At 32.5% G+C, this 15,998-nt stretch overlaps 1 protein-coding gene across 2 annotated transcripts; it reads left to right on the forward strand.

Moving 5' to 3' along the window:
- Window positions 1–1,474: 1,474 nt before the first annotated feature.
- Window positions 1,475–15,797, forward strand: LOC106131764 (protein quiver). 2 transcript variants are annotated; one of them, XM_013330960.2, is made up of 6 exons: window positions 1,475–1,636; window positions 3,752–3,836; window positions 8,256–8,315; window positions 9,732–9,779; window positions 14,251–14,397; window positions 15,190–15,797. In XM_013330960.2, the coding sequence occupies exons 2-6, from the start codon at window positions 3,812–3,814 to the stop codon at window positions 15,384–15,386; spliced, it is 477 nt and encodes a 158-aa protein (XP_013186414.2). In that variant the 5' UTR covers window positions 1,475–1,636; window positions 3,752–3,811; the 3' UTR covers window positions 15,387–15,797. The 2 variants fall into 2 exon arrangements, with proteins under 2 accessions (XP_013186414.2, XP_013186415.2); XM_013330961.2 differs by lacking the exon at window positions 9,732–9,779.
- The last annotated feature ends 201 nt before the right edge of the window (window positions 15,798–15,998 follow it).

Raw genomic sequence — 15,998 nt, forward strand, 5'->3', positions numbered from 1 at the left:
ATTTAAGGACGTCCATCCTGGCAAAGGGTCAGGTCAAGAGTATCCGAAATCCTTGTGTGAAGTGAGTTATGATTGTGGATGGAGCGAAGGAAGTATGCACAGATCGTGGCAAGTGGAAAGATGTAGTCTCCTGCCTACCCCTCCGGGAAAAAGGCGTGATTTTATGAATGTAAGTACGTAAAATATGATACCGTTCACCTGTTTCGCATAATGATAGAATTGAGTTTTAAATAGTCGCCTACAAGAAGATTCTTAGTCCCTTAGTCGCCTTTTACGACATCCATGGGAAGGAGACGGAGTGGTCTTATTCTTTTTTCTATTGGTGCCGGGAACCACACGGCGGACGGATTTGCTAAAATCACAGAAATAAAGTTGGCTAAAACTTGTTACCATAATACTATAATGTTCTAACAGTGTGTTGGCGTAACAGACTTCAAAAAGGGTTAATCAATTCAAATGTAATTTTTTTTTTCACCCCATTACTTGGCAGATTTATTTATTTTTTTGTTACTTAAATTTAAAACAAAAAATTTGAATTAAAAAAATAAATTTCAACAACTTGTTTCACAAAATGACATGAAAAATCATTAGATAGACAATATTTCAATAGGTACCTAGGTATGTAAGTACCAAATATTCTAAAATGACATTTTTTATATTCACTATTAAACAACATATTAACACAGTATGTAAATAGTGTATGTATTAATGTTTATGCTTATAAAAGTAAAAAGACAAACTGATGTTAAATAATTTTGATATTTTATCTTTAAAAGCAACGCTACAATTTTCGACGTTCTACGGACGTTTTCAATCAGAGCAACCTACATTTCCCCTTTTTCAAATTAGACCAGCCACTAAAAGTGCTTGAGTAACCTATTAAAAACAGCAAAAGCCCTTTGGCGACTTATATTTTTTCTGCTGCCCTTTGTTATAAACTTGAGGCAAATGAAATTGGTCTATGAGTCGAACACATTTAGATTCATTTCAGATCGTTGCATATAAAATAAATCTTTAGTTTTCAAATAGCAAATATTTTTATCTACATTATTTTTATAATTCTTTAAATAAGTTTGTATTCACCAAATTTTGGTCAGTATTATTTATACTGAGACCAAGTGATACGTTTACATTAGAGTAATAAAACAAAATTTCGTGTTTTAACATCGCCGCATAGCGGCATTGAATAGCCAATGCTGGTTCAAATGTGTTGCCAGGTTTCACCCCCCATATTTCGTTGAAGTTTATTTTTGTAGACAGTATTTGTTTTATTCGCAGGCACGTAATAATTAAACAAAACATTAAACTCGGTACATAAACAGTTAGAAGTATAAGAAAAAAGAAATCTCTTTTAAAGATTTTACTTTTAGGGATACGAATTTTCTGAATTTTTCCAGGGATTTTCTTACCATTGCACTGGCAACATTGTCAGTCGCACTGAGCGCGCGGTGCCTTATTAAGACGTGCCGCATAAAATGGGCTCAAAACCATTAAAATTTCGGAAAACGCAATCATAATAAACCGTTAATAATAATATAATTCTATTAAATAATGTTTCAAGTGTATTTATAACGTTGGAAACAAAAATTATAGTGTTATTCTATGTATCGCTTGCAGTCTTTAATGTTTCTGGCCGGTAAGAAATAAATTTAGTCATTTTTTTTAATTCTGAGCCGTGATAAATTCTGCCAACAAAAGTATATGTTGAATTAGAGATTTTCTTTATTTGTAAAACACCAACAATACATAATTTGTTAACATATGTACATTGAGTTCATTTATAAATTTTAAAGGAAATACATATAACACTAATATAACTAACGATTTTTTTGCTACTGTTATAGTTAATATATGGAAGAAATTGTGATATTGAATTCGTAAACAACACGTTATAATGCGAAACTAGGCAGTGGTGGCTTTCGTAAAATCAATAATGCTCGCGCACTTACGCCTCCATGGCACCTATGGCTACCGTATGGCCGTACGAAATCTTCCCGTGCTTGTATTTATTTGTTTTTTTTCCTATGCCTGTCTGAGTAATTCTCAATTTAAAAAAAAATATGATTCATAATTTACTTGAAATATCGTATACGTAGTATTTCAGTCACGATGTATATGAGAAAGCATGGTAATTTCGTATTTATGTAATCAAATAAAAGTGAACCGTATCTCAGACAAAGACATTCTTATTTTCATGTTTCCTTTTCGTCTATAAATTAGTAGGCGGTGAAAACAGCGAATCGCGTCATTTCCCGCCTTTTAAACTGTCATAATTATTTTATTGTTTATTGAGAAGAATAGTGTTTGAATGAGGTCGATAATACCTAGGTACCTATATCGATATTTGACGCGAATTTTTACTTTATGGAAAATGATGCAATGCGGTACTAATAGGTAGGTACAACTTACAAGAAGTTACATAATGAGCAAAAAATTATTTTCAGGGAAATCTTTAAATAGTACGTATTACGTAGGGTTGTTATCATTGTATTGAGTTATTTTAAGGAAAAATAATAAAAAAAAAATGTTACAAAAATTTTAATATTCAATGCTTACACCTGGCAATGTGAGTACATATGAAATATAACAAATTCAAAGTAGAATTTTAAATTAACTGGTTAAAATTATCTGAAAGGTAGTCTTTCAAGATTTTAATTGTTATATTATATTGTATATAGATGAATTGTTAATATTTTTTTCATATGTTTTTAATTTTATATTGCGTTACTAACTTACTTACTTATAAGTTACTCCTGCTAAGAAATACTTTTTTCAACTAGGTACATATTTATTTATATATTTATTTATGTACATCGAGGAATAAATATAACTAGATCTTAGACTAAGAAGAAATTTAGTACAAGGGCACTACTTATTTTTATAGAAATTTCGTCCAAAAAAGTGTAAAGAAAGGCTTTGGCTCGTGTACATAATTAATAATAAGATATATACTTAATAATAAAGCTAAAACATATTAAGTTATAATAACAAAAATATTAATGTACATTTTTTTACATATTATTTTTTCACATAGGTATTAATGATTCCATAGTTTAGATATATGTACAGCTATTTATTTATGTAACAATGTACCAATAAGTTAATTAAGTTATCACAGAAAATAACTCATATCAATACAGTCGCTGATGGCGGTTCATTAGTGAAAAAATAAAAAGTTACCATGTGACTATGAACATTCAAATAGGAAATCGCATTTAATAATTGCAAAAATCAAAAATGTTGAATTATTTTATTTTCTTATATATACTTTATTAAATACTTAGTCTTATTTTCTTACATATAATTATATTGATACATACATAAAATCACGTCTTTTTCCCGGAGGTGTAGGCAGAGAATACATCTTTCCACTTGCCACGATCTTTGCTTCCTTCGCTTCGTCCACATTCATAACATTATAAAAGTATTGATAGTTACAGCAAAAATTTATAAATAAAATCATATTTGATGTGTTAAAAAATCAATGTAATTCCTTGGTAGACTGAATGGATAGATAAAATTGAAATTCAGTTCACAGCTTGTTATCCGACCGTATTTAATAAATCAAGTTTCCTTGACCTTTGTGACATGAAAGCATTTTTATTTAGCTTAGGTAAATCTATTTCGCAAATGGCAGGATCTGTCGCATTTCAAAATGGCAAACGGTAACCGTTCACGATGAACCGCCGCGGACTACTGTATTTATTTCACCGCAGTTATCATTTCGTGACGTAGCGTCATTGTGTTCAAGCTATGGCCGAGTCTAGCTGAAGCTGTACGCCCTCGCACTCGCTCGACAAGGGACGCGAAAATGCGCTGGATATTTCCCGTGCCAGGTAAATATGTTCTACTTAAATTATATAAATACTTTTATAATAAGAAGTGTAACCCGATAGGTGATCAAAAATTGAATTTAACATGTTTTTTTACCTAAAATTAATTATTGGTTCACACCGACAAAATAATTTTACTTTGTACTCTTGCTATTAGTGAGAAATATTTTTATCTTTATGCAGTTTTCGACGATTTTATACCAAGTTATATTATTAATGTGAAAGAAAGTTTATTTGTCTCTTCACGCGTTATCTTCGAACCAATCTTCTTGAAATTTTGCGTATTTATAATAAAGAATGTGAAAAAGGGTAATTAGGGTAATTTTCATCCCGATAAAAACTAAAGTTTCTTTTGATGGTGGCGCAAAACTCGCGCGGGCGAAGCTGCGTTTAAAAGCTAGTAGATATATCTATAAAACTCTTCCGTTCCTGAGTGAGTGGCAAACAGACAACGCACAGCCCAAATAATAGGTAGGATACACTAAGAGAGGATTTCTAGAAACTCCTACGAAAACGGGGGTTATCTCTCTTACTCTCTAGTTTTCATATAAGATTTTCTCATTTCGGTTTAATAGTTCTTTTTTATTTAATTTTTATTGTAAGTATGCATATATATTTTTTTGAAATAACATATAAATTTAAAACATAATGTAGAGTTTTAAACAAATTTTCGTTTATCATAGATGCATGAACCGAAATGCCACTGGTGACCTGATTATCATTCATGCAGTATAAATGCTTTTATATGAATAATATTACTTGATCTTTTAAACATGCACCAATAGTACGTTTTCAGTAAAACCTCGCTAGTTCGAATAAACATACATACATAATTATCACACCTCTTTCACGGAGGAGTAGGCAGAGACTACGTCTTTCTCCTTGCCACGATCCCTGTATACTTATTTCGCTTTATAATCATCTTTCTTGAAAGCTTTTTGGTTTAGAGTAGGTAATGCCTACTAATATTATAAATGCGCAAGTTTGTGAGTATGTCAGGATGTCAGTATGGATGTTTGTTACTCTTCCACGCAAAAACTACTGAACCGATTACGATGAAATTTGGTATGTAGGTATAATAGAATAACTTATATGCTACTTTTTATCCCGGAGTTCCCGCTTGATTGATTCCACGCTGACGAAGTCGCGGGCGGCCTCTAGTATAATATACACCAGGATATCCCCTAGGAATACGTTGGTGGGTAAGGCCTTGATTAAAGGCCTTACCCACCAACGTATTCCTACTCTTCTTCTATATTTGCTTAGTCAACCTGCAGACAAATATTAAGTAATTAATAAACTGTATATGAACCTGAGTGCTCAAACTTTGGCTTTTTACGATTGCGTTAAATCGGGCTTTCCAAACTAACGCACAATTCCAGCAAATAATCCCAAACATCAAACGCATGTTTGCTCTTACTTTTGTTAACCCTAAGTAGGTATATCTAGTTCTCTTGTTTATGGCGAGAAGACGAATAACAAAAGCAAATAAACAATACAAGTGTTAAGGAAGCATTTAAAAGCGAATGTAGGTAGTTAGATGAAAAGAACGTACATGATTGTCTCGGGGACATTCCGGTGCAAAAATGCTTTTCATGACAAAATAGATGAACATGGGTTGTGGCTAGCGGAAAGATGTGATGTCTGCCTAGACATTCAGAAAACAGGCTAAATAAAATTGCCTGTTTGCCTAATGCACTGTTTTCTAAAAAGGTTTATTAGTCCCCAATTTTCATTTCATATTTATATATATATATTTTATATATATACGGGACAATTTTTTTATATATACGGGACAAATTACACAGATTGAGTGAGCCTCGAAGTAAGTTCGAGACTTGTGTTACGAGATACTAACTCAACGATACTATATTTTATAATAAATACTTATATAGATAAACATCCAAGACCCAGGCCAATCAGAGAAAGTTCGTTTCTCATTATGCCCTGGCCGGGATTCGAACCCGGGACCTCCGGTGACACAGACAAGCGCACTACCGCTGCGCCACAGAGGCCGTCGAATATTATCGATAAATTTTCATTTCAACAGATTCCCCACACTATGCGTGCCCTACTTTTCGCGTCCATTTTTACAAAAACCTAATTCACGTCACATATTTTATGGCCGATGCTGTGTATCGCCAAGGTTTACGTATTTATAATAACCGATAAATTTCTACAATAAATTGGCGACACGAAACGAAAAATGAGCTCTCTAGGAAAATATGTTTTTGAAAGCTATTATTTTCGGTGGTAAAATATTGTAAATGGAAAAAAAAATACCATAGAGATTAAAGCAAGAAGGATGCAATACTCTCTCTCTCAAACAGGCGTGATGATAGTTATAGACAGCGCCATTTTAGACCATCTCACAAATTTTCTATCAGGCAGATTTAGGGGTCAAAGCACTCAAATTCATACTTACATAGGTACATTAAATCACGCTTCTTTCACGGAGGGGTAGGCAGAAACTGCGTCTTTCCACTTCCCTGTTTACATAGTCACAAAAAAAAGAAATGAGATCAGTAAATGAAAAGTGTATAATATTTTAGTTCATCGAGATCAAGATCAAAAGATATAAATCTGTGATCAGAGCATTGTTTACGTATCACGGTCTGGGCAACTGCCAATATACAGGTCAATCAGTGCGCAAAATGGCGTAAAAAATAGGGTTCTCGGGATAAGAAATTACTTACAAAAAAAAAATTATGATGTCACACTTAAAAAATATTGTGATCGTATACACATTACCATAGTCATGCCTTAGTTCGTTAATTTAAATATTAAATAAATTTGTATAAATATCTGTATGCATGAAGCTTTAAAAGAGAAAGGAATGAAAGTGAACGTAAGTAAAACTAAAACACTGGTTTTTGAAATGGAGAAAGAAATGACAGCATGTAATATTTTGATTGGAGGAGAAAAAGTTGAGCAAGTGAAAGAGTTTGTATATCTAGGATCAAAGTTTACATCAGATGGAAAGTGTGATAGTGATATTGAAAGGAGAGTGAACGCGGGGAACATGGTGAATGGAGCTTTGCATGCCTTTATGAGCAGTCAGAAACTATCCAAAAAGGCTCGACTGGCTGTGCACAGGGGCGTGTTGGTCCCGACATTAATGTATGGGAGTGAAAGTTGGGTATGGCAAAAGAAGCACGAAAGCAGAATAAATGCAGTGGAAATGAGAGCGTTAAGGAGTATGTTGGGTGTGAAATTGAGTGACCGGATAAGGAACAGCGTGATAAGGGAATGTTGTGATGTGAAAGAAGATGTAGTTACAGGAATAGAAAAGGGTATGTTGAGATGGTTCGGTCATGTGGAGAGGATGAATGAAAACAGGTTGACTAAGCAGATATACAAGGAGAGTGTGGAGGGAAAGGTCGGGGTGGGAAGACCTAGACGAACATATCTTGATCAAATTAAGGACGTCCTGGTGAAGGGTCAGGTCAAAAGTGCCCGAAACCGCCGAGCTTGCATGAAGAGAGTTATGAATGTGGATGAAGCAAAGGAAGTATGCAGGGATCGTGGCAAGTGGAAAGAGGTAGTCTCTGCCTACCCCTTCGGGAAAGAGGCGTGAGTTTATGTATGTATGTATGTATTTGTATAAATGTAATTTAATTTTAGTTTCTTTTTTTATATTTATTATTAATTAAATAAATATAATAAAATAAAATTTATAATACATTTTCTTGAGTTTACTTTACTCAAAAACCTTCGATCATAATAAATCTTTATAATATTTTTTAAATTCATTATTTTCTAATGTCGGAATAAAGAATGTTTTGACAAAAATGTTATGAATCTAAGTTTTTATGAAAAATAGATGTATCGAATTGTGCCAACCCTAGTACAAATTTATTTATTTTACGATTGGCCCGTTGTCTTCACGACATCGTAAAAATATAATTACATGCCATTTATTAGATAGGTATTTTTCGATATAGTGTCTTTGTGTGTGATACATATAATCTGTAATCTTAAACGTACACACAGTAGAAAAATTAATAGGACTCTATCCCATGGATGTCGTAAATGGCGACTAAGGGATAGACTTATAAGCTTGAGATTCTTTTAGGCGATGGGCTAGCAACCTGTCACTATTTGAATCTCAATTCTACTGGTACTACTGGACTGATTTTCACGAAATTTAGCATAGATACAAAATACACCTTCTGGAGTAACTTCGTTTCTGGTTATCCCACGGGAGCGAAAGTTTTTCAAAGATTTTTCCCTCTCTTAAAATACGAGTATCTCCAGAGTATATTAGTTTTCTGCTAATTGCCATCTCACTTCCTCCCGATAGTTTAGGAGTCATAATCACTGCGAAAAATCATATGGAATCTTCAAATTACTGTAAAAGAGACCATAGTCAATCTAAATCGAATGGTCTGGTCAAAAAGAAATTGTGTTTTGCTTTTTCAGTTCTTCTCATGTCCTGGCTCGGAGTCGACCAAGTTAAGGCAAACTCCTGCATCAAAACTGGTAATAAAAATTAATAATAAAAACAGAAAGCAAACAACTTTCGATAGATGTTCTCTAATCCTATCTAGAAATTATGTGTTGTGTATTTCCTACTGTGATTACGTCGCACCACTATTAACTTTAAAAAAAAAAAGAAATACTGGCATGGTATAAAAAAATCATAAGGAAAAAAAAATTATCTCTAAAAATAAAAAAGGTACAAAATAGTGGTGTACAATTTATCGATGGTTTTATTTATCGATAAATTTGTCGACGTAAACGCAAATAAATGTTTACCGTGTTGAGTGTCCACAGGAATGTATGTTGCGATGTTACAAGGAATGGGTAATTGCATGCTATAAAATTAATTATTACACTATACTTACTGAACCTGACGGGGCGATTCTGTCAGGAACTAAAATGAAAATATGTCTTTTAATCTATTTGAAATCTACAATTTGTAGAAACCTTTGATAGAATTTAGTTTTTTTTTTATTGGATCGTGTTTTTTTTTAAATTTGTAAGTAACTCTTCAGCTCAGGTAGGTAGGTAACGGTAAGGTCACGATAAAAATAAATATAAAATTTGCATTGATAATAATATTATTTTGCTGTATTGTAAAGTGTTGTGTTGTGTGTTGCTTAGTAAATTATGCACTTTATCGAAAGTTAGAAGCCAAGTTGTCATTATATTCTTACAGAAATTTCTGATTTAAGAAATTAATGGAATTTACAATAAATCTCTGATAGACCTATTTAGATTTTTTCGAATTAATGTTGCTTAATTGTTTCTCATATTTTAACTTTGAATGAAGTTTAATGATTACATATTGCAAAATCGCTATTCACATTTTATTGCACAAATTAGAAACATTATGTACCTACTAACATAACTTTTACAAAACTTATACTTGAGGTTGATAAAATTAATTAAAAAAAAAAACTATTTAATATGCTTTTAAAATCGTTTAAATCTACTGACAGCATCGCTCCTAACGTAAACACCTCTCCTGTGAATAACTGACATTTATTTTCCAGATTTTTCCTATATGTTTATTTATATCGATTCTCACTAACAATACAACACTAACCAAGATTGTGTCGGTAGGCGTACGTAAGCATACATTCACGAGACAAAAAGTACATTATAACGTTCTTCTATTTTCGATATTTTTCCGTATTTAGCCCAGCCTATGGACATTTTTGCACGCCTCAGAGCTACGCTCTTGAGCTTAAACCTGCCACAACAAAACCATTTATTAAAAAAGCTTCGCATTAAAATGAAAAATTAAACTAAAAGACCCTTTTTAAGTCTTTAAAAATATTGTAATTCAGTTATTTACAGGACTTGTCTGTCTCACTCTATTAGTTGTATAGTCCTATCTATATTTTCCAACATTTATTTTCTTTTTTACTAATTCAAAGCATGGATTTTCAGCACTATGGGCTCTAAGTCTCAGCCCGCTAGTACAGGCGGAATGCCAAAGTAAGTACTCGTTTTTATAAAAAAAAAAGCTATGAATCACAAAAGCTTTAAGCTTGGAAAGTTTCAATATAGCGACACATGCTTATTATGGCTTCTAAATATTTGAATATTCAAATGAATTTATTCGAAACAATTGTTGAACAATTTTATTAATATTGAATATTTTGTAAATGAAAAAAAAAATATTCACATATTTACTAATAAAGAAGAAATGCCGTAGGCTGGGTTTCTTATTTTGCTTTTTTTTTCTATTTTCTGTTTAAATTATTTATGTAATTTTAATGTTATTGTTGTAAGCCAGACGTTGTTAGTAACAGAATAGTATATATTAGTAATTTTAATATTGCTTATTAGGTATAATTATCATGCGTAAATTATACACATACATTAAAAATAATTATAATAATCAGTTTTCTATTCAAAAACATATTTTTTTTAATTAAATTAAATTTTTCAATGTATATATTATATATATTTGAACAATGAATGGTAAAATATTTTTATTGTATATATATATACATATTTATATATGTATATATTTTATTATATACATATATTTTTATGTTATATATATATATACAATAAAAAATATATTACCATTCTCTTATAAAATGATACTGAAGTATAATCGAATGATAGGTATATCGCCTGATGAAATTTTCACAATTCGGTTCATTTCATTTTGTGTTGGTTCCATTATATTTATAGATTCTATTCAAGGTGCAGCTATTTTTAATTCGTCTCGTGGTTGCGAATAAAAATGCGACAACATGTGCTGACTGAGAAAACTAATATTGATATATAAAAGTCTCGTATCATAATATTCGTTCCCGTACTCCTACGAAACGACTTGACCGATTCTCGTGAAATTTTGTTAGCATATGGAGTAGGTCTGGGAATGGGAATCGGCCAACATCTATTATTTCTTAATTAATTTTATTGTTGCAATTGATTATTTGAAAATTTTCCTTATCTGATTCGGAAAATGCAATAAATAATAAAAATAAATGTGAACGATAATCTTTTTTTTTATTTAATAAAACCAAAATAAAATCCGCCGTTTGGCCACAAACCGGTAATAAAAAAAGGTAACAGATTGTCAAAATAACACTATAACATTACTAACACGACTTCAATATAAGTTCGCATTTATTATGTGGGTATCACTAATTTTTTTTTTTATATTGTGCAAACTATAATAACTAGTCTAAACAAACACACATATGCATGACATTTCACTTTCATTTAACATGTTAACTATTTTGACATAACTTTCTCTGTAGATATGTTGGACTAAATATCTAACGTAACATTTTTTATAATAACGTAATAAAATCAACGTTTTTCTTTAACCCAGTGTGGACCCAGGTGGACCCCGTGCTTATTTCTAGTGAAGTGAAGAAATAAATACTATATGCTATCTATACTAATATGATAAAGCTGAAAAGTTTGTTTGTTTGAACGCACTAATCTCAGGAACTACTGATTCGAATTGAAAAATCATTTTTGCGTTGAACAGACCATTTATCGAGGAAGGCTTCAGGCTATATAACATCACGCTGCAAATATAAAGAGCAAAGAAATAATGGAAAATGTGAAAAAAAAAAACGGGGAAAATTATTCATCCTTCAGGACTTCAATGACGCCCAAAATAACTATTCCACGCGAACGAAGTTACGGGCATAGCTAGTGTATGATATACTGAAACATGGAATGTAAATTGTATTTAAAATAATTACTAAAATAATTAATAATTATTGTATCTTTATGAGGATAACTGTTACGTTGGATATTGACCGTCTGACTTTATGGCATGTTAGTTTTAGTACCTATAGTTTTGTAGAAAAATTGGTAAGTGGCAAGATTATTTTGACATTGGATTCGGATGTTCTAATATAAGTTAGTCGCATTATAAAATGGATTTAGAACCTACATCATTAATCCATTTCTTCATCTTGTTTGTCCAATCGTTGTGTTCACATCAGACCTATTTTTTGTAATGATTTACATTTTTTTTCATTTATTATTGTATAAAGGATCTTACAAAACATTAAGTACGTATTAAATTAGCATAACGAAGCCACTAAGGTTTGAGATTAAGTTTACGTCAATCAATCATATTGTAATACATACATATAATCACGTCTATGTCCCTTGCGGGGTAGACAGAGCCAACAATCTTAAAAATACTGATAGGCCACGGACAGCTGTTTGGCTAACTGATAGAATTGAGATTCATATAAAGTGACAGGTTGCTAGCTCGTCGCCTAAAAGAAGAATCCCAAATTTATAAGCCTATTCCTTAGTCACCTTTTACGACATCCATGGGAAAGAGATGGAGTGGTACTATTCTTTTTTCTCTATTGGTGCCGAGAACCACACGGCACGGCACGTGTTGCTTTATCTTTACAAAAAACAAACATACCTATTAAAAAAAATACAAATATATTGTTTTACTGGACGACCTGTGAAAATAAACAAAGCTATTAAAAAAAACAATGCACAAACAATAGGGATGTGGACTATTTTTGGGAAAGTGTTTAAAACCATGCATAAGTACCAAATATAACCCAAACTATTTATTATTATTTTTTTATTTGAAGTAATACCTTTAAAATAATTTATTTAAAATTCCATTTAAAATTTCGCGCTAAAACGCGGATACCTGTCAAACGGCCGCTGTGATGTCACGCGTTATAAAATATTGTCGAAGTTGTATGCAATGAATAGTTATTTCATAGTTGTGTGATAATAATATGAATTCAAAATTTTATAAATATTGTGCGGTGCCGCAGTGTAAAATTACAACTATTAAAACACCTGAAAAACTGTTTATTCACGTTCCACGTACAAAAACGATGCTGAAAAATTGGCTTCAATTAGCCCGTCGGGATCCGGCACTTGTATCTACACAAAGTAAAATGTATTTCTGTGAGGATCATTTTGATGTAAGTTTGATAATATTTGTTACATTTACTTGTATTAAAATAATTTAACTCTTCAAGTTTTCAAAGACGAAATCTCGAATTTTTAGGTTAGAAATAAAGTAAACAATGTTTCGTAGTTTCATTATAGTTGCCAATGATATGGAGAATTATCCAGAATATCATTTGATGGGCACAGTATCCCAGATCAGACTGAGAGCAGGTTGTGTGCCAAGAAAGTTTGCATGTCAACCTGATAGAAAAGACGAACCGAAAACATAACAACTCGACTATTAGCAGTTAAAAGGCAAAGATTGGAATCAATAGCGGAATGTGAAAGAGAAAAAGAACAGACTCATTCTACACAAAGTATTTCCGTGGCTAAGATAATCGGACGGTAATCACGGTAATAATATGATCCAAATATCAACAAACACCATAGTATTTGACAGCGAAAATTCTTGTATTGCAACGCGTGACATCACGCATTTTGATTGGTGTTCATTGTCACGTGACTTGAGGGTGAAATATTTAATTACATTTTATTAAATAAAAAAATAATCCCTTGTTTATTGAGGAAAATATTGTGTTTTTTATTATTTTTACTATAGAAACTACCTTTTCGTGGTAAAATTTTATACTTATTTGAGTACAGTCCACATCCCTATTGCATAGCTGTATGTATTGTAAATTATTTCCGTGTAGTGCTTAAGGGTTGCGTGACCCATCGAAGCCTCGCAATGCACTGGTTTAGGTCAATATAGGTCTAGGCCAGGCCGAAGGAATTACGTAGGCAAGTAAGCTGTATAAAATCTATAATTTCAAACAGAATCAGACAGGTTGATAAATAGTCTTTATTTTTTATCTGTTATGGATTCGTTTTGCCCGGCAGACCCGAAGCTCTCCTTGTTCCAGAAATGCCCTATATACCGGCAGGAATGAATAAAATACAGAAATTGCGAAAATATGGTCTTCACTTTTCCACTGACAAAACGGGACACCAACAAAACACTATTCAATAAGTGACATAAGAATAAAAGAACAATTTTCAAACCCAACCGTTTTGGTCATCCCCAACATAATTCAAGTGCTTGGTGATAGATATATATTTTTTATTATTTTTTAACCCAAGAAAGTTCATGATAGATAATTATTTTTTATCCAAAAACTTGTTATACGTTTCTATTTTATATCACTGTGGCTATTATTAGTAGTTAGGTCTGATGTTGTACATAGTTTTAGAAATGACTCCTATTCCACAATTATAATTAAAAAAAAGTATTTATATAATTATATTGTTTTAATAAACGAAATAATAGTTTTTTTCCAAATTAAATATAACAAATTATAATAAAAATCGACCAATTTACAATCAGTCCACGATGCATTCGTCGGAAAATCCCACGAAAAAAACACGCATAAGTCAGCATACACATTTCACTCATCACATAAAAGCTTTAACGTCAACAGCTTTTGGCCTGATTCAGTAAAAAAAAAATACAAAAATCTAGATGAAAATTTAAATATACCTCTTATTCTCTTCCCAGCTCGAACGATATTCTGCTATGAGTGCGACAGCTGGACAGACTACCGCTGTAAAGACCCGTTCAACTATACGGCATTGCCGCGCGACCAGCCGCCGCTGGAGTCCTGTAACGGGTGCTGCGTCAAGATGGTGCGCTCGTCTAAGAGTCGTGAGTATAGATATATGTAAAAACAGATATTTAAGCACTTTTATAGATTTATGTTCATACAAACAGATATATAATCACGTTTATATCACTTACGGAGTAAATATAGACAACTAAGTAAAAAGGCCTTGTTCAACTGTTTTTTTTTTACGTGACACTGATTGAGTTAGCCACGAAGTTCGATTTATATAGTATAATAAATAATTTATACAGTATAGTAAATATTAATTAAAGTGAGTATTAATTTATTTTAGCTGTCTCTAAAATTTAAATAGAAAGGAAGAAGAAACTGCAATAAAATGAGAACCACCTAATGGCGTAATATACATGTCTTTCGCCGTTTCCTCTAGAAATAGCCACCATCCTTTTGGCTTTGTTACGAGGTTGACGGCAGTTACTTCGCGCCATATCCCCAGGGTCCTCTACAAGGAAGGCGCAAAAACATTTTTCTTATGTTTTTTCTTTCTCCTGGCTAAGTCCCGGTTGCATCTTTACCACTCTAGAGAGGAGCCCTGGGATTGCCTTTGACCATGGATCCTGTATTGGGTGAGTCAGGTATTTACACGAAGCGACTCCCATCTGACCTCCGCAACCTTTGCAGGTAAACCTAACCCGTGTATTCGTAATCATATTTTTTATTACATTATATTTAATCTGAAAAATGTATTTAAAAATATAGCACTGTTATTCTCTCTTCAAAAATAAACCAAACGATATCTTTCACACTTCGAAAAAAAAAAACAACTAAATGAAGTGACATTAAAAAGTATAACCATCGACAATTCCCATTCACAGCGTACGAGTCGGTCCGGCGAACGTGCACGTCTCAGCTACAGATCAACTTGTTCATGGTCGACCACGTTTGCATGATGGAAAGTACGGGAACTGGCCACATGTGTTTCTGTGAAGAAGACATGTGTAACACGTCGGTGGCAGTGACACCAACGCTAATACTAACGCTGATCCTAGCATGCGCAAGTGCATGGAGATGAAGTAGGATTTTAGACGGCCTGGTGGGTGAATCGATCGATTTGTTTCATCGATGATTTACAACGTGTCACATCACTATAGTCTTGCCGTGGTGCCGTATCTATATCTTATTTTATAAAGTTGAAGAGTTTGTTTGTTTGATTGCGCTAATCTCAGGAACTACTGGTTCGAATTGAAAAATTCTTTTTGCGTCGAATAGACCATTTGTCGAGGAAAGCTTTAGGCTATATAACATCACGCTGCAACTATTAAGAGCGAAGAAATAATGGAAAATGTGAAAAAAAAAGGAAATTATTCATCCTCGAGGGCTTCAATGATGCCCGTAATAACTATTCTACGCGGACGAAGTCGCGGGCACAGCTAGTTGGTGATAATTTTAATTGTTCGAAAACCGTGTTCGTTTATTGGCTAAATTGTCTCTGTTTTGACATGTCGTTAATTAACTGTCAGTCTTAGCGATCGGTCTGTTATAGGTTATATTTTTGTTACAAAATTATATAAAATATAATTATCAATTGATAATTATAAGCAAAAATTTACGCACTGTGACATCAAATAAAGACAGTACAAGACTTGCAATAAAAATAGTGATGGAATAAAACTCTAATTAACAT

The sequence above is a fragment of the Amyelois transitella genome, chromosome 29 (genome assembly GCF_032362555.1).
Source record: "Amyelois transitella isolate CPQ chromosome 29, ilAmyTran1.1, whole genome shotgun sequence".
Taxonomy (NCBI): Eukaryota; Metazoa; Arthropoda; class Insecta; order Lepidoptera; family Pyralidae; genus Amyelois; species Amyelois transitella.